The following is a 19,208-nucleotide window of genomic DNA, read 5'->3' as shown; positions in this document are numbered from 1 at the left end:
ATAGCATTACATTGGTTTCAATGGTTGTGAACAGTAGCTGCCCGACATGATGCTGTGCACCGTGCAGTACCGAGACATCAGACTGCATCACATCAGAGCATCTTTTAGCCTCCAGCTAACATGTGACAGAAGATAACTTCATTCTGACGCTCTGTATCAATATCTCATAGTGCCTTCTACGCCTGTGGCTTAAAAAAGATAAATGCAACACAAATGATAAATTTACAAAAAGCACCAAGTTAGAAAAGATCCATTTTGAACTGAAAACAAGACCAATAGAAGTCCTAAATGCTGGATTTTGGAATCACAAGGCTTGCTGAAAGTGCTTAAGGCTTTATTTGATGCCCAGAACACCTTTATTTCGACACAACGGTAGCTTAGCTTGGTTATTAGTTAGTATGCAGCAGAAATTAGGTTCTTAAAGAACTGATCTATACTATAGTAGCCTGGACGCTGGCAGTGTCACATTGTGGCAAACATTACCTTGACTCAGTCTTTATGGGAAGGTCAGCGTATTTATTGCAATGATGCATGACTGAGCACAAATGAGATAAGAATCATCAAGCACTTCAAACAACCCTGGGGGTGTACAAAGAGACATAAGTCCAGAATTTGTGTTTTCACATTTTATTTACGTTCATTACAAAGAGCATAACAAAGGAAACAAACCAGAGAACCTGAGAAAAGGAAAATGCAGTGAGATGAAGCTTCAGAGGAAGAAAAGGAGGGGGTCCATCTTGATTTCTTGTACCTGATTATGCTTTCTCTGCTGCAGCTTCCTCATCTCCTCCCTTGGTGTTACGCGTATAGATAAGCTGTGCTCTGTGCTTAGACACCAGCTTGATCATGCCTGCAAAAGCACATAAAATGACTAAAAAAATCACATTTAAGAGCAATTGGAAGCAGCCAAAATATAAGCTGACAACATGACAATTCCTTTACAACATTGGCTGTCTCCCCCACCTATTGTCCAGTCTCCATTGCTACAAAAGACCAAACAATGTTGCATAGCTGCTGGGCTATGTCAACTGTCATAGGTATGCGTGCACAAAAAAAATAACATTCAGGCAGATGGAAGTGTAAAGGGGCCTCCAGCAAAGTAGTGTGCATGTATTTTTAAGTACTAGACAGAGCCAATAAAGTGCTGTGGGAAAAGCTTGATGCTACATGATAATATTGTAGAAAATGAGACCAACGTGCTCGCTACCCTAAAATGAATGCAGCTTGAACACTATTACTTTTAAAGTGAACAACATCCAATTGAACACTAGTCAGCACTGAGGGGCTGCAAAGTTTTAATTTGTTAAACAGGAGACTTGGAGAAGTTCTGTTTTAAAAGGTAATGTTAGAAGCCCCACTGTTTAACAATGAGACAACACACTTCAAACATTTTACTGCTTGAAGTATTTTACAAAGACCAGACCAAATGGCAGCACATCCTAATGAAACATGTTTATACCAAGTTTAATTCAAACTGTCAAACATTGATGTAGTTAGGTCTCCCACAAAAACATTGCCTGTACTGATCCTCTGACACATGCATGTCCGCACTTTGACTTACAGGTACAATGGAACATCAATTTACGAACCCTTTTTGTGAAGAGCCCTTCACATTGCTTGCTGTGCAGTACACTTGTCACTTCTCAGTAGTGTTGGGCAATATACCACTATTATAGTTAATACTGATATATTTTAGACAGTAGTATATATTTGAGAAAATACCACCATACAGGTATCTTTTGTTGTGCCTTGTTGCGACCGTTTGCTCTTCTCTGCGCCTGACAGGCGAAGCACAGGGCATCCTCTTTGGCTCACCTCCGCCCCTTGCGTGTTTATGGAGGCTTCTCGCACTATGATGCAGCACATGATGTGATGCACATCAAACTTTTTAAAAAATATGGCTCGCGGTAGACTTTTTGCCTCCAGAGTGATGCAGTGACTACAGCTTAGCGAGTGACTACAGCTTTAATTACACATACACTAATTTGCTCGAGGACCATGTAGCGATCTCCATTAATCTCATCTGTTTATGTTGATTTCTGTTAGCCAATTAGCACAGCAGCTAACTATAGCTCCTCTCTGCTGCTCGCTTCGTTGAGTCAAATGTTTAGTTACAACCTGGTTTAAAAGTGCCTCTACCCTTAGCCCATGCGGACTTAACTACTGTGCGGACTTAACTACTGTAGTATAGCGGCTCTGTGACCGAAAAGTAGTTATACATTTAACAGCCAGCGGTTTTCACTGCAGTGAGTGAGTAGAAGCTCCATCTATCCCAGCGCACATGCATGAGGCTGACGTAATGAAAAAAATGGACAAAATTGCCTTGACATAGTAACAGCTAACTAATTACTTTATAAGAATAAACACATACGTACAACAAAAATAATCTGAGTATTCTCAACACTGGTTATCTCGCCATATAACACTTGAGCAACTTTAAGCAATTTGCTAATTTTTTAAGATACCGGTATATACTGTTTACTGGACTAAAAATACAGCAGTAGGAATTTTGGTCCATATTGCCCGCCCCTACGTTTCGGTGCATCAAAGTCTCTGCCTTTTGACAAGTTATATCTACTTTGCTGCCTCACAATGAGTCCAAAAGAAATTACTTGGAAAAGAGGGATTGCTGTTGGGCTAAAAAAAAATTAAAAAAAATAAATTGCGAGTATATCAATCCCATTGAAAGTGTGAAATAATCGAAGCAGGCTTTTGTACCACAGCAAGTTGTTTGTGATGACACTGGACTTTTCTGGAAAAAGATGCCAAATATAACAAATATCACAAAGCACAAGGCGAGACGCACGCCAATAGATTACCTCCTTATCGTCTTTCAGTACACACGTCGGCCCCGCTCCTTCACTAAAATCGTGACTTTTGTCAAAGGTAGAACACGTTTTCATTTTTATGGATAAATTGGCTTCACTACACAATATTTTGTATTTACAAATGCTGTTCAAAAACCAAATAAGTTTGTAAATCATGAGTCCACTGCATAATTAATGTGTCATGCTCACCTTTAGCAAGCAGTTCCTGCAGGGCATTCCTAGCCAGCGAGCCACGGATCTTCAGCCTCTCAGACACGACAGCGGGCGTGATGAGCTTGTAGTTGGGCACTTCCTTGTACAGTTTTTCATAGGTGGCCTTGTCAAAGAGGACCAGGTTGTTCAGCTTGTCCCTAACCTTTCCCTTGGACCACTTCTGCTCACAAAAATATGTACAGGTCAGTGTTTGGAGAACACAGATACATGAGTACACTAAGGATGTAACGGTAATGATGAAAACGTTAAAACTACCGATGACTAATATAACCAGATCAAATTAAAAGTTATTGAAATACTGTGGTTAATAACACTTTAATAGCGCGGCCATGCTAGCAACTTGAGGGCTCCTAGTTTGAATTCCTAGTCACCGCTTTTGTGTACCCACCCTGTTCCCATTAGGTTAACACATTGCATGGCAGCTTCCGCCATCAGTGTGTGAATGTGCAGATGGGACTTATAACGCAAAGCACTCTGGTATTGTGCAGGCATAGTAAAGCGCTATATAAATACAGACCATTTATGGATGGACTAGCATTAGCTTGCTAGCTTAAATGCCAACATGAACACAACTGACATTAACGTCCTTCCCCATTCATACCCCAATCTAAACTTGCATCAACACATTACTGTCTAAATTAATCAAGTACAAGATTCACATTGAACATTAAGGCTATGCTGTCTTAACCAAACTAATCAAAATAACACTTAAGTGCAGCAACTACAAACATTCTAAAACAGTTAATATTAAAATGGAAGAAGATTAACATATTGAACCACTAAAATTCAAAATATGACAAAATATAAGTGTGTAATTATTATAGTTATTCAGAAAAACAAGATTTCAATGGGTGTAAATAGTTTGAGCATATTCAACATTGCGATAATAATGATAACAGTAATAGGAAATGTTCATACCGTTACATCCTAGTGTACACAAAAGAGACCATACCTTCTTCTTGGCTTTGCCTCCAGATTTGTTGACTGGGTCCTTGTCCTTCTTGGACTTCCCAGCATCCTTTTTCTTGTCTTGCTTGGGAGGCTGGATAATAAGAGTAAAACTCTTTACAATAACTATATCATAAACCCTCTTTAGAATACCTATAACATATAACTATGAGTTAGTTATGTTTGATGTCATGAAAGTTGACAACACGGTAAAATATTACGCAGGTAGAAAAAGTTGGATAGACAAAAGCATACATATACACATATACATACATACACACACACACATATATATATATATATATGTATGTATAAGGCATATTACAGTTGGTACAAAATTTGGGTGCTAGACTTTTGACAGGAACAAGAAAGTGTGATCATATTACGCCTATACTGGCTCACCTGCACTGGCTTTCTGTGCACTTAAGATGCGACTTGAAGGTTACCTCCCTGCTTGGCACTAAGCATTAAGGGTTGGAATTGGGGGTTAAATCACCAAAAATTATTCCCGGGCGCGGAACCGCGGCTGCCCACTGCTCCCCTCACCTCCCAGGGGGTGATGGGTCAAATGCAGAGAATAATTTCGCCACATCTAGTGTGTGTGTGACAATCATTGATACTTTAACTTAACTTTAAAAGGGGGGGCACAGAGCAGTTGACCACAGATGATCTGCTAGCTGTTCAAAGTTGGGACTCGGAGTGGACCACTCATCAGTTTATTACATGAGGACGTCTCTGAACTGCTGACTTGTCTCCAACCAAAACATCTCCGGCTGGCCCACTATGGACTGGACTCTTACGCTATTAACTAGATCCACCCGACATCTATTGCACGGGTCGCCCAGGGGGACTCCTTCAAGGTTTCTAATTGTATCCCATTGGATTTACTTTTTCCTTGCCCTGGTGCGGTATCTGAGCCGAGGATGTCATTTTGACTTGTGCAGCCCTTTGAGACACTCGTGATTTGGGGCTATATAAATAAACTTTGATTGATTGATTCCAATTGAACACAGACTGGGCACATCACAAGCATGCTGAGGCCTTGTGTCTCCCCACATGACTGGCTGGGTTTAAAATGTACGAATGGTACAGTTGTATGACATTATAATATGTTACACCCCAACTAATAAAATAATTAGTCACGGAACGAACTGTTTATTGTGGGCTCTTGCTAGCGCAGAGGACCGATAAAGCGTGGCAAAATTAGCACAGAAGCTAGCTCGCGTCAACGATCTTGTTAGACGGCACTGGACAAGCCATTTTTTTACTTTAACTGCAGTGTTGATTGATTTGCAGTGCACTCCGACTATCTATTCGTCGTTGGACATAACACAAACGCGTGAACGTGTACAATTTCACTCGATAGACGACCTCACCATGTTGCCTTGTCAAGATGTCGGAGCGAAAGGAAGTCGGCCCGTGTGGAAGGCGCTTCGCAACCCCGTATAACCGGAAGTGACACGGGGTTTATGGGAAATTGAGTTCTTCTATATGTTTCAGTTTTTTTTCTCCGGTTAAATCTGCATTATCATATTTTAGTATTTTGTTTGACAAATATCAGCCAGGCACTGAACTATGTAAAAAATAAATAAATAAAAAATAAAATAAAAAAAAAGACAGCGTTTTTACACGTGTTGCCGTCACGTGACCACTTCGGTCAGCTGACGAGCTGGAGACGTCGCAAAGATGGTGATCTTCAGTGTGTATGTAGTCAACAAGGCTGGGGGGTTAATTTACCAATATGACAACTACGTGCCGAGGTCGGAGACCGAGAAGACGTTTAGTTACCCTTTAGACTTGGTGCTCAAGCATCACGACGAGAAGGTGATCGTGTCGTTCGGACAGAGGGACGGCATCAGAGGTAGTGCATGCTAGCTGCCATGTTAGCACAGTATGTTTAAGTAAATGCATTATTTGGGAATTAATGGTTTGTCTGGCGACTGATTTAAATATATAGTGGTAAATATTGGATTCATACCGCGAATTAAAAGTACTGATTACGGCTGCACGATTTTAAGGGACAAATATTAATTGCTGTTTTTCCCCCCCTCCTCTAAAATCGCAATTGCAATTCGAGATTATATTGTAAACATAAATAAAAATGCTTATAACTGCGAAAATAACAAGTGAAACTACCGTTTTCCTTGAATTGCCACCAGGGCGCTAATTAATTTAAAATCTCTTCTCACTCCTGCTTACCAAAGGCATGCGGTAAAAGTAAGCATGCGCTAATTATTTTAAAACCTCTTCTCACTCCGGCACTTACCAAAGTTATGCAGTAAAAATTTGAGTGTGATGTAAGCTTGGACCTTAAATCCTTCTGAATAGCTCTTAATCGTCTTTCCTTTATGCGATTTCAAATTACTGGTATTAAAATCAGCCTCCTCCATTTTGAAAATGATGACAGGAGAAGTGTCACTCGTGACGTCACGAGTTTGACCAGGCGGTAATACTAAGCATGCGCTAATTATTTTGGGAAGCGAGTTTGACCCGGCAGTAATTCAAGGCAGGCGCATACTATATGCCCTGCGGGAATTCAGGGAAATACGGTAATTGCGATTTTTCCCGCCCTCTAAAATCGCGATTGCGTTTCGAGATTATATTGTATACATAAATGTAGTAAATGCATACATCTGCGAAAATAACGAGTGAAGAAAGTCATGTTACTTTTAGACTGCCAGTCAACATATTCTTATCTCAAGGCGCCACACATTAGAGCAATATATATGCAATGATTTACTCTAAAAAATGTTTGGCTTAATGCAGACAGACACACAGCTTGTGTCTACATCATGCTATTTTACGGAATAAATAATCCATAAAGAACTATACAGTGTTAACATTATGTAAGCATAATATATAATAATAAAGCAGGTAACCATTTAAAAGGATATTCACTTTTATTTCTCATTACTGCCAAATTGTTTACCATTGTCTTATAATAAGAAGGTAAATAATGGTATACTAAATAAACAAAAAAATAAAATGGACTCCCATTTTTGTTAGCAAACAATTAAATATTGAACATTGTTAAGACCATTTTTTCCCAGTTAAAAAAATTTGATTGGACGTTTTGTTTATTGCCATCATGTAATTACATTCTTTCTTGTTTGTCCGTGATGATGGGCATATATCGCCCATCCTATCTGAAGCTAAAATAATACCACAGCAGGACATTTGGCTTTGAAATCATATTTTTTTTCCTGATTATTTATGTTACTTTGTGGAACTTCTCACTAGGGAGTCACAATACTCACTGTCTGTGCTGCCTGTGTGTGTAAAGCTGACGCCTCGCTCTCCGCCCAGTGAGACAAAGATTGTGGATGGCTCACTGCGTTCAGTTAATTATACTGTTCAATAAACACCCTTAAGGACAAACAAACGCGAGGCTCAACAATTCTGATTGGCCAACATGTCTGTCACTCAAATGCCAGTGACGGCAGAGAAGGAAAAAAACGAAACCTCAGCTTCTTGCGGTTAATAATCGCACTAATTAAAACCTCAATGTCGATTAATTGTGCAGCCATAGTGTTAATGTAATGTCACCTCCTAGTGGGCCATGCAGTGCTGTCCATCAATGGCATTGATGTGGTGGGAAAGAGCACAGCAGATGGGAAGGATATCCTGGAATACTTGAAAGATCCTGCAAACTATCCGGTGTCGATCCGATTCGGACGAGCCCGGCTGAGCTCCAATGAGAAACTGATGCTCGCCTCTATGTTCCACTCGTAGGTTGAACTCTATTCAACTTTATCTGAACTTTATTTCTTCCACTAGTGTGTAATCTTCGCTTTTTCCCAGGTTGTTTGCTATCGGATCACAGCTATCTCCTGAAGTCGGGAGCTCAGGGATCGAGATGCTTGAAACAGATGTCTTCAAGTTGCACTGCTTCCAGACTCTTACAGGTGTTGGATGGAATAAACATCTAGCATAGGTTCACTTCAATGTTAACTTTATCGTCTTTGCAGGAATAAAGTTCATAGTGCTGGCAGACCCTCGACAAGCAGGCATTGACGCTCTGCTGAGGAAAGTCTATGAGATCTATGCAGATTTTGCCCTAAAAAATCCATTCTACTCTCTAGAGATGCCAATCAGGTAAACACATGTAATGTTTTTAGATTTGCTTCAGTTACTCATGTAAAATGTAATGTCCTCCTCCTCAGATGTGAACTGTTTGATCAGAACCTGAAGGGCGCCCTAGAAGTAGCAGAGAAGGCAGGAAACTTTGGAGCCGGATCTTAAGAGGAAAGCAAAACATGAATTGTTACTTTTACTACTGGTGTATAAAGGATGGTTGTTTGCATTTTGTGTGGAGCTTGCAAAGACCATGATGTAAATACTTCCAACGCCTTGTTTTGTAAATATATGAATAAACCCACATGTATTTCAAGTGTGGTGCTTGATTATGTTCAAGCTCATAAGAAGACTGAAAACGACAGAAAATATATAATAAATGTAATTTATTCAAGTTTTGGATTGTGTTAAAAGTAAGGGTTATAACACTTGAGGAAACACTTGTTATTGGTATGTCATTGTTCCCTTTGTTAAATTATACATAGCACTTTTGGATTTAAAAAAAAACTATTTAGAGATGTTTTAAAATGCTGAAAATACTACTGTGGTGTATACAAAAATACGAGTTAAACAGTACAATGAAAGCTTCACATTTTTATCCTTTGGCAATTGACAGTATCTCAGTCAGACTTCTTGGATACGTGACCCATTTTGGTTTTGACATTACGCAGCAGGAAAAAGCCAATGGCCGTGCCACCACAGGCGATTTCTGCCACCCAGAAGGCCGTTTCCCAGCCATGATGCTTGGCGATGGTGCTGAACGGAAGCCCTGAGAGGAAGCCGCCAACTGAGAAAAGGGAAAAAAACACTTTGGGTCGAAATCTGCTTGCATTTTAAAGATGACCAAAAACCGATGCACTTACTGTTTGCCATGAGAGCGACAATAGCATGTGACGTCCCGCAGTAGTTGGACGGAGCACTCTCATTGGCTATAACCCCAAACAAGGCGATTGGCCCATAGGAGGAGAAACCAAAAGCAGCCCCCAAACTGAGGATCCACACCTTCAAGGCAGGGATTATATCAGTTATTTTCATTTATTTATTTATGTCTTGTCATGAATTACCTTTGGACTCTCTGGAGTGACGGTGATTCTGAACAAATACATGGACACAAACATCCCCGCCATCATAAGCATCAGGACGAAGTGGCGAGGATTGCCGTAAGTTCTCATGCCTTGCTGCACAGAAAAGGAGGGTTTACTGCTTGGACAATCATCAGAGTACCACAAGACTATACTTTTTAGTCTTTCATTCATTGTGTTGTTCTCTTAGCGAGATGCAAACTCACTTTGGCCACAGCTTTGTCAGAGAGGTAACCTGCTGCCAGGCTGCCAAACAGCCCTCCCACCTCCAGGGCGCTCATGTATGAGCTGCCTATGAGGAAGAAATAAGTCAATCAGACATAGCAACACACTCATAGTGAAGAAAAACACATGATGGACCTCCAAAATGGAATATGCATGTACTGTGTTTTTAATTATTAATGAATCAGAAAAGTACTTTCAAATAATTATGACATTCAAATGTATTACACTGATGGGCAACAATTAAAAAAAAACATTACTGTATTTGTTTGTATACTTTTTGTAGTTTTTATAGATTTAAATAAAAATAGCCATATCTAAATCATCTTAAATCTGCTCTGATAAACTAAAAAATATATAAATAACATTTATTAGGTGCTTATCATGCACACACGCCGAGTGACAACTGAGGCTGCAACTAATGTTTTTTTTTTATACTAGCCAAGTCAGCGATTATTTTTTTAAATAGTCAACTTGTCATAAGTTTATTGCTAATGATCTGTTTCCACATTGGAATTTGACGCAGAGTCCGCAACTAGATTTTAACTCATTTTTAAAACCTACTATAGTTAACTGTTAAAAATGAATCACATTACTGAGAAACAAATGGTTGTGCATTATTATAAAATATATATAAACTATTGCTGTTGTGAATATTTTTAAATCAGATCAATCACACTTTTGAATTTGGATTAATCATGATTAATCACAGGGTTATTAGTAGCTTCCATAATTTAAATTGCAACTTAAAAAACTTATTTGGACAAACTAAAAATTACAAAAATATTTGGACACAAATACAATTTCATTGTCAATATTGTACACAAATGTTTTACTTGAATGCAAATCATTTAGTTGCTTAAAACTTGCTAACAGTTTAATACAAAGTTCAGTCAGGTTTTATTTAGAAGAGACATTTTCCAGTGAGCACAACAATTCGCTGTTAAGGTAAAAGCATGTACGCTTGAAAACAATTGCAAGATTAATCTTAGTGATTACCTAAGTGAACACAAAGTACCAAAGCACAAAGAGTTGGCAACCGGGCGCGATGTCAATCGCAACTCAGGTACCGTAACATGGTACCGTTAGACTTTAAGTGAATCAGTGCTTGGTAGAACCAGCGGGATCTGGGCGGTGCCAAAAAAAGTATCGGATTTGGCTCCCATCTCTAACTACTGTGCAGCACTTAGTGAAACATTTACTGCTTTTGAATTGCGCGACATCAGGTTCCTGCAACCTTTACTATCAACTGAGATATTTCGCCGCCTCTTAAACGAACGAAAAATAGTATAGAGCCGAAAATCGTAACACTGCTTATAAACTTTTAAGAGTTGACATCTTTTTTATTTTACAGGAAAAGCAATCTGTCCATGTGAAATTAAACTTTTTCCCCTTTTCTCTTTTGGCAAGCATTCATGGTTAGTTCCCCCAAGGGGTTGCACACTCCAAAAGCTCAACTGAATACACAGGCTGCCAGTCTCTTTTACTTGCCTTCACTGCTCCTCAGGACTCAGCCTGTGGGCATTCCAGGACTCACAGACAGTCGGAAATTATAGAACTTTTAAAAAAACAAAAAAAAAATTCTCACTCTGGGGTAAAAACAAATCTAAAGGAGCCACAGCAATGAAGCAGAAGAACCATAACTGAGAGTTGCACAGCCCTGTAAGTTGATTGGATTATAATCAATGTTATTACAGCTGACATTGAAATATATTTGTACATATCCTATTTGCTGATGTTGTTCTATTGTTGTTATTATGTTTGCTGTTGTAGTTGTCGTCGTCTCTATCTTATCCCCACAAATTCCCCCTCGGTCTTCCTTTTTTTTCCTCTATCTCCTCCTGCTCCTGCCGGGCTGCACCAAATAATAATAGCAATACATTTAATGAAGTCAAATACATATACGGCAACAAGAGAAGTATTCCACACTTCTGTTTTGTAAAGTAAATTTGTACAGCCGGTATGGGTATTTACATCAACAATTTGATTTGCCTGAGAAGCTGGACAGGACAAAAATAAACAAATAACTCACGTTGATTAATTGTTGCAGTCCTACTCACAACCAATCAGTGGCGCTTTAGCAATAATTGACGTCTAATGAGACAGATGCTGAAATGTCTTAGCCAATGACAACAAAGTAAAAGCGGGACTTAAAGAGAAACCCAAGTCACAGCAAAGAGGAGTAATGTGTGTCGACTTAGTTAATCAAATTTATTTTTATATGTTGCATGAAGTGGACATTCCTGAGATTGAGATCATAACGGGAATAAAAAGTACTAGTTAACGTAACCGTGTTACCAATGTTTGTTGATTTACATTGTTTAGGTCACCCACTCATGTATTTTCCCCTCCACATTGCATACCCATGAGTGTCGACTGTCCTTTGTCCTGTATGAGAAACAACTGGCCCCAGTCAGTGCAGGCCGTCTTCACCCCAAACACCACCAAGTAGGACACTGACAGCAGCCACAGGTACGGAGAGAGCAGGAACTCCGACAGAGTGCTCTCATCACTAGAGGAGTCTGAAAGAGGACACAGGCGGAAGAATAATGGCTGCAGAATGAAGTCTAGGTGGGTCGGCCCGCTATTTGTTATCGTCAGAGCGCCACACAGGGGGACATGCGAGGCGCATGCAGGGTACAAAGTCCACACAATTGTCGACCTTTAGTCACAAGCGGTGCAAAACAGTTGTCACATTAATGAGAACCGTAGCTGACTGCATAATGTCACCTTCTTATTCAGCTCACCTCCTTTGCTCTTCTTCGCTGCTACTCCTACACTGGGCAGCCCCACGTCTCTGGGCTCATTCTTGATAACCACCAGGCATACAAAGGAGACGGCCACACAGATGAGTCCGGACACGGCCAGGATGGTCCTCCAGCTGTACGTCTGGGCTAGTACGGTGGCGATGATGGGGCCCAGGCTACCTGCCAGATTCATGCTGCAGGACAGGACTGCCCACCATGTTCCGAACTCAGAGGGCTCGAACCACTGAGAGGAAACAGTGAAATGGTGTCATTAGTGGTACCGGTGCCAAGGTTCAGTTCAAAACTTGGGAGACAAACATTCTTGCAGCAAACTCCTAAAAACACAGGAGGGTTTCTGTTCGAGGACCACTGTAAACACAATGGCAGATACTTGCATTGACATTTCAACCTTGCTAGCAAACATAGAACACTAGGGCACAAACTCGCGATTTACATAACTGAGGTGTTCCTCAAGGCACACCTTTAAGTCCTCTCGTTTTTGGCAGTTACAAATGTTTTCATAATTAGATTTATGTACTGTAACTAAGATGTTTCTGTAGCTTGGTTACTTCAGATGCTGTCAGAAGGGCCATAACTAGGATTTGACAAATACTGGGGTCAAAAATTGGTTGTCTAAGAGGAACTTTGAAAGACTGAAATCATGGGTATCCCAGCACCATATAAATGATATTACGTTGAGCAACACAATGAATTTCCAGAATAACAAAAGCTTTAATTGAGCTATAACTATACCATACCAACTTTATTTATAAAGCCCTTTAAAAACAACCACAGTTGAAGAACAAAGGGCTGTACACCACAAAGAAAAAAAGGCAAAAGACAGACTAAAATATATTTAAAGAAGAAGTAAAAAACACATTGAAATAGCAAATACAAATTACCCTAAGAACAATTTGTAGATAAAAAGCAGTTAAAAATTTAAAAACAGTTAAAAAAGTTAAAAACAGTTTACAGTCTCATGCTGGGTTAAAAGCCAGTGAATAAAAATGGGTTTTAAGAAGGGTCTTAAAAATAGCCAAAGATGGGGCCTGTCTCACAACCATCACTCATCTAACATCTTTGACAATCAGCATGATTTTGCAACAGTCCACTTTTTTATCAAGATCCCGACGTTTAGCATATTAAACAATTTTAACATCATTAAAACATAAATTTAAAGAAAATACCAAATTTTTGAACACAACCGGGGTTTGAACCCAAAAATCCTGTGCATGGCACTGCAAGTACAAATGACGTTTGCCACAGAGCCACCGAAAGTAGACAAATAAATTTAGGCCAGGATACCCATCCATCCATCCATTTTCTACCGCTTATTCCCTTTGGGGACGCAGGGGGCACTGGCGCCTATCAGCTACAATCGGGCGGAAGGCGGGGTACACCCTGGACAAGTCGCCACCTCATCGCAAGCCAGGATACTTTTGGGGTAAAATATTATGTGAAGCGCCTTGTCATTCAGTAATTTATATTTTAATGTAATTTTTTTGTTAGCTAAGAAAATACAGAGGACATGACCTCAGTGTCCTCAATGGTAGTTACGGCCACGGCTGTCAGTATTAATTTGCTCAACTTACTTAGTCATACTAGCAGTGTTCGCCATGGCTCCATTTTAAGTCCCCTCATATTCATAATTTAGGTTATTCAACTAGTTGCCCGTGAGTTTAGTTGAAAAAACTTGTGACAGACTCACATTTTTTGCAGAAGGTCCCTAAAAACGGCAGTGCGCTCCTGCAACTCGGACAAAATCAACCAAAATCAAATGTCTACTGTAAAGGACGTTGGTTCTCAGGAATATACAAAATTAGACTAATAGTCCTTACCTTTCTTACCCCAAAAACTAATAAATTTAATATCCCTGGTGTAGAGGGTGTGACATTAATGAATTAAGTTACTTTAGGATGTTAGTTTTTAATAAACACAAATTTCTGCTTATAATTAGTATATATTTGTAAGGGAGCCACAACTTATTAAACTATTCATTTATCCATCCGTTTTCTACTGCTTATTCCCTTTGGGGTCGCGGGGACTATTCATTTATGAGAACCTCATTTGTAAATGTATTTACTCATTTGTGTGTATATGTGTTCATGTTACAGAGTCAGTACATAAAGTGAACCAATAGTTTTGTCAGAAATTGCTATAAAACGGAAAAGGGGTGAATAAAGTCTGCTTCTTCCTACTCCTTTTTGGACATATAAAAAATAGATGAGGCACCATATTGTAACTATATGCATGTTCGAAACAAATTAGTAGGACTACCAAATCTATTGTTATTTTACAGTGTATAATTTGATGGATAACTCCCTTTGAAATCATAAGTCAAGCAGATATTTAAGTATTTCTTTTTATATTGACAAAAAAAGTTTGTAATTTATGATAGTCAGATATTTGTTGCATTATTAGATAATGTTCAAGTTGAAAAAATATGCAATTAAGTGCAGTACTTGTTTTTTTTTCTGTCAAAAATGAAAGAACAAACACATTTAGTAAGAAAATAAGTACTATATTGACGCATATTATATATCAGGGGTCTCAAACTCAATTTATTTGGGGGCCATTGGATGCAGAGTCTGAATGAGGCTGGGCCGCAAGAAAATATTTATTTTAAAAAAATAGTTGCATACTCTTCAGCATGTCTAGTTGTTTCAAATTGTATCCCTTGTGCACCGCAACTTTCTCTGTGCAAATAAGACATGTCAGGGTGCCCCTGTGCTCAACAAAGAAATAATGCATCTCCCACTTTTCCTGGAATTGTCTTTGCTCATCACTAACCTTTCTCTTAACTGCATGCTTTGAAAAAGACATGTTTGGGGTAGTGGAATATATTTAGTATTTAGCCGACGCACGGAGAATGATGTTATTTCCGCAATGTGTCTCGTTCCGCTTTTCCTCCAACATGGCGGTCGGCGGATAATAGGCGGGAAAGTACCAGGATAGCGAGCGCAAAAAAGTGACTGTTCCCGGTTATCCGGCGTCATGTATGAATATATGTAGTGTTCATTTTGTGAGGCAATGCAAATTAAACAAAAAAAACAAAACAAATAACGGTTTCAATTGGTCCAGGTTATCGGGGACTGTTATTACTGACGGACAGGTGTCATTGTGTGACTGCAGCCAGGCACGTAAAAAAAACCCTCGTCTCCATGGCAACGTATCTGTCGCTTTCACTCATTTGCCGCTTTTCCACTAACGCAGGGGTAGGCAACCCAGAACGTTGAAAGAGCCATTTTGGACCCAAATAACACAAGCGCCATTCATATAAAACTTGCGGGCCGCGCTAACATTAAACTTTCATATAAAGGTGGGGGCCGCAAAATAATGTCTTGCGGGCCCCAATTGGGCCGCGGGCCGCGTGTCTGAGACCTCTGTTATATATCAAATGACTAGGTGGGCCTTGAGTTTGACACCTGTGGTCTACATGCACATAATAATAAAAAGAACTGCAAATTCGGAAGCTGTTTCTAGTAATATGTATCTCAGTAAGGTAACCATAATATTAAAACCTCATACAAATTAAAGCCTCTGAGAATTACTATCTTGTATTGATTGTGCAGACATGCCTAATGTTGTGGTAGGTAAGTGCATGCTTCCTCAGGGACTGAAAATGCTTTAAAGTAAATAACAACAGTGAGATTGTATGGTGCATGAACAATTTACAGTATATGTATGATACTGGGCTACCTTGCGCAGCACCCGTCCACAGGGAGGCCATCCAAGACCTTGGCCCAGTCCATTGAGGAACCACAAGGCAGAGAAGACGGCCACAGTGGACGACCAGGAGAAGACCACATTGATGCCTCCCACCATCAACAGGCCAATGGAGAAGAGCCAACGAGCACTGATTTGGTCTGAGAGCACGCCGCTGATGAACTTACTGATAGCGTATGCCAGAGACTGGCTGCTGGTTATCATGCCTGACAGTGAGAACAGGACACAGAAAACCTTTTAAGATTGCAAAAAGCGCACAAGTTGAGAATGATGATGAAGCATACCCAGGTCATCCTTATCCAGCTGGATTTCCTGCATCAGCGAAGGCATCACAAAAGAGAATGTCTTCCTGTTAAAGTAGTAAAGAGTGTAGCCAACAAACATGGCCAAAAATATAGTGGTCCGATAATATCCATAGTTTGCTCTCGCCATGGCTGCTGTCCAATTGTTATTCTCACGGTATTAAAAAAAAAAATGAGAGGGGAATCTTGAGAACAGCAGACAGAGGTCTGCTGTTTGTGAACTTTGCTTCAGGATGCACAGTGTAGCAACAGCAGCTGCTTGCGACTGAGGGCTGTTTGTAATCTGCACAAGTTAATAGTCAACTCCCAAAGTGCATACATGATTTAATCTGGCACCTACCCCAAGTCAAGCATGTGGTTTGCAACATGAATCGAATCAAGGCAGAATGTTGTCCCTATAAGGCAACCAAATTATAAACAATATCTTAAACGATAAACAACATTGGATGTTTTCTCCATTGTTTGGCACAAGTGCGAGCCCTACTTATGAGGTTAATCATTTACTGCGATTTGCTTGACCAGTGTTGCTGGTACTGAAGAAAACAAAATTAACACATGTATCAAAATGTTTCTCCTCACTGTTTACAAATAGAAATACCGTATTTCCTTGAATTGCCGCAAAACATATAGTATGCGTTTGCCTTGAATTACTGCCGGGTCAAACTCGCTTCCCAAAATAATTAGCGCATGCTTAGTATTACCGCCTGGTCAAACTCGTGACGTCACGAGTGACACTTCCCCTGTCATCATTTTCAAAAAAGAGGAGGCTGATTTCAACACCGGTATTTTGAAATCGCATAAAGGGAAGATTAAGAGCTATTCAGTAGGAATTAAGGTCCAAGTTTACATCACACTCTAATTTTTACTGCATAGCTTAGGTAAGTGCCGGAGTGAGAAGAGGTTTTAAAATAATTAGCGCATGCTTACTTTTACCGCATGCCTTTGGTAAGCGCAGGAGTTTTAAATTAATTAGCGCCCGGGCGGCAATTCAGGGAAATACGGTAATTTATCACCGACAGAATGAAGTTTACGATTACGCTTCCGGGTCACGTGAGCCAATCAGCGCCGTGTTTTCGTTTGATTGTTTGATACTTTTATTAGTAGATTGCACAGTTCAGTACATATTCCGTACAATTGACCACTAAATGGTAACACCCGAATAAGTTTTTCAACTTGTTTAAGTCGGGGTCCACGTTAATCAATTCATGGTAGCCGTGACAAGGAAATTCGAACAAAATGTATTAGTCGAGTCAACGTACGGACCCAGATAATAAAGGTTAAGTTAATAATGAACACAAAAATAGTAGATAGTTTTTAGGCATTCGTGAAAAACGACATAAAATAAGGTTAGGGCCAATAAATCTCTACAACTCATAGAACGTTTTACTCATCTGTGTGTTGCCCGGCCTATTTCTTCTTCGTTTTCATATCAAACGGGAGGACGTTCAACTAACACTGGTACAATATCGCCCTCTAGTGGTTGCTGAAAATAGTGCTCAAACCATAACTTCACCGCAATTGCAAAATAAATATATAGTACGTAGTTAAAAGGGTAGATCGCCGAGGATCCACATTTTTTACAAACACATTTATTTTAAAACAAATTAAAAGAAAATTATTTGTAGTCATTCTCCTTGCAATATATGTCCAAGCATTTCTATGGTAACGGGAAAACATTACCGCAGGCGTGACGCTTTTCACGCAGCTTTTCTGGAAACAAACTTTTATTAAAGTGTGGTTAGCCCATATCCGGACGAAAAAGAGGAAGGAGAAATGGTATGGTTTTTATTGTTTTTGTTTCTAGACGTGTTTTAACGTGTTTATACTGCTGCATTATGCATTTACATGATATTATTTTGTAATGTGTCATCTCTTGCAAGAAATACACACGCACAGGAAGTGTGGGGATGGGGGTTGGCTATAAATCAGCTGTTTAAGAATAGATACAAGGTGAGGGGGAAAAAAGTACGTATAGTAACCCCTTGTTTATTGCTGTTAATATAGTGGTACATTCATTTCCACCAAGTAGGAATTATTGATAATAAATTGAATATTATAATAGAGCATAAAAACCTGTATCCCACCTTGTAATATGTGTGTTACCATTATAAGAGCCCTGTAGACATACAGTGGGGCAAAAAAGTATTTAGTCAGCCACCGATTGTGCAAGTTCTCCCACTTAAAATGATGACAAGGTCTGTAATTTTCATCATAGGTACACTTCAACTGTGAAAGACAGAATGTGAAAAAAAATCCAGGAAGTCACTTTGTAGGAATTTTAAAGAACTTATTTGTAAATTATGGTGGAAAATAAGTATTTGGTCAACCATTCAAAGCTCTCACTGATGGAAGGAGGTTTTGGCTCAAAATCTCACGATACATGGCCCCATTCATTTTTTCCTTAACGGTGATCAGTTGTCCTGTCCCCTTAGCAGAAAAACAGCCCTAACGCATGATGTTTCCACCCCGATGCTTCACAGTAGGTGTGGTGTTCTTGGGATGAAACTCAGTATTCTTCTTCCTCCAAACACGACAAGTTGAGTTTTTACCAAAATGGATACATGGATGATACAGCAGAGGATTGGGAGAATGTCATGTGGTCAGATGAAACCAAAATAGAACTTTTTGGTATAAACTCAACTTGTCGTGTTTGGAGGAAGAAGAATACTGAGTTGCATCCCAAGAACCTACTGTGAAGCATGGGGGTGGAAACATCAAGCGTTGGGGCTGTTTTTCTGCTAAGGGGACAGGACGATTGATCCGTGTTAAGGAAAGAATGAATGGGGCCATGTATCGTGAGATTTTGAGCCAAAACCTCCTTCCATCAGTGAGAGCTTTAAATGGTTGACCAAATACTTATTTTCCACCATAATTTACAAATAAATTCTTTAAAAGTCCTACAGTGTGAATTCCTGGATTTTTTTTTTCACATTCTGTCTCTCACAGTTGAAGTGTACCTTTGATGAAAATTACAGACCTCTGTCATCATTTTAAGTGGGAGAACTTGCACAATCGGTGGCTGATTAAATATTTTTTTGCCCCACTGTATAAATACCAGTATATAGT

The 19,208-nt window shown here is 39.6% G+C and overlaps 3 protein-coding genes across 4 annotated transcripts; 1 reads left to right on the top strand and 2 right to left on the bottom strand.

The window, feature by feature from the left end:
• Positions 1-611: 611 nt before the first annotated feature.
• On the bottom strand, positions 612-5,449 carry rps25 (ribosomal protein S25). The gene is made up of 5 exons (XM_061878787.1): positions 5,366-5,449; positions 3,994-4,083; positions 3,018-3,201; positions 752-850; positions 612-677 (listed from the first exon to the last, which is right to left on the bottom strand). Exons 1-4 carry the CDS (start codon positions 5,366-5,368, stop codon positions 756-758), a joined length of 372 nt encoding a protein of 123 aa, XP_061734771.1. The 5' UTR covers positions 5,369-5,449; the 3' UTR covers positions 612-677; positions 752-755.
• Positions 5,450-5,634: 185 nt separating this feature from the next.
• Positions 5,635-8,379, top strand: trappc4 (trafficking protein particle complex subunit 4). The gene is made up of 5 exons (XM_061878785.1): positions 5,635-5,850; positions 7,543-7,717; positions 7,791-7,894; positions 7,958-8,084; positions 8,153-8,379. Exons 1-5 carry the CDS (start codon positions 5,676-5,678, stop codon positions 8,229-8,231), a joined length of 660 nt encoding a protein of 219 aa, XP_061734769.1. The 5' UTR covers positions 5,635-5,675; the 3' UTR covers positions 8,232-8,379.
• A 53-nt stretch (positions 8,380-8,432) lies between these two features.
• Positions 8,433-17,585, bottom strand: slc37a4a (solute carrier family 37 member 4a). Of its 2 annotated transcripts, XM_061878784.1 has the most exons (8): positions 16,125-17,581; positions 15,814-16,046; positions 12,115-12,358; positions 11,731-11,889; positions 9,352-9,437; positions 9,128-9,241; positions 8,927-9,065; positions 8,433-8,850 (listed from the first exon to the last, which is right to left on the bottom strand). In XM_061878784.1, exons 1-8 carry the CDS (start codon positions 16,270-16,272, stop codon positions 8,684-8,686), a joined length of 1,290 nt encoding a protein of 429 aa, XP_061734768.1. In that variant the 5' UTR covers positions 16,273-17,581; the 3' UTR covers positions 8,433-8,683. The 2 variants fall into 2 exon arrangements, with proteins under 2 accessions (XP_061734768.1, XP_061734767.1); XM_061878783.1 differs by having other exon boundaries at positions 8,433-9,065; positions 16,125-17,585.
• Positions 17,586-19,208: the final 1,623 nt, after the last annotated feature.

This window comes from Nerophis ophidion, linkage group LG18, assembly GCF_033978795.1.
Source record: "Nerophis ophidion isolate RoL-2023_Sa linkage group LG18, RoL_Noph_v1.0, whole genome shotgun sequence".
Classification (NCBI taxonomy): domain Eukaryota; kingdom Metazoa; phylum Chordata; class Actinopteri; order Syngnathiformes; family Syngnathidae; genus Nerophis; species Nerophis ophidion.
Note: the sequence above shows the minus strand (reverse complement) of the source record. Positions and strands in the feature narration are given on the sequence as shown.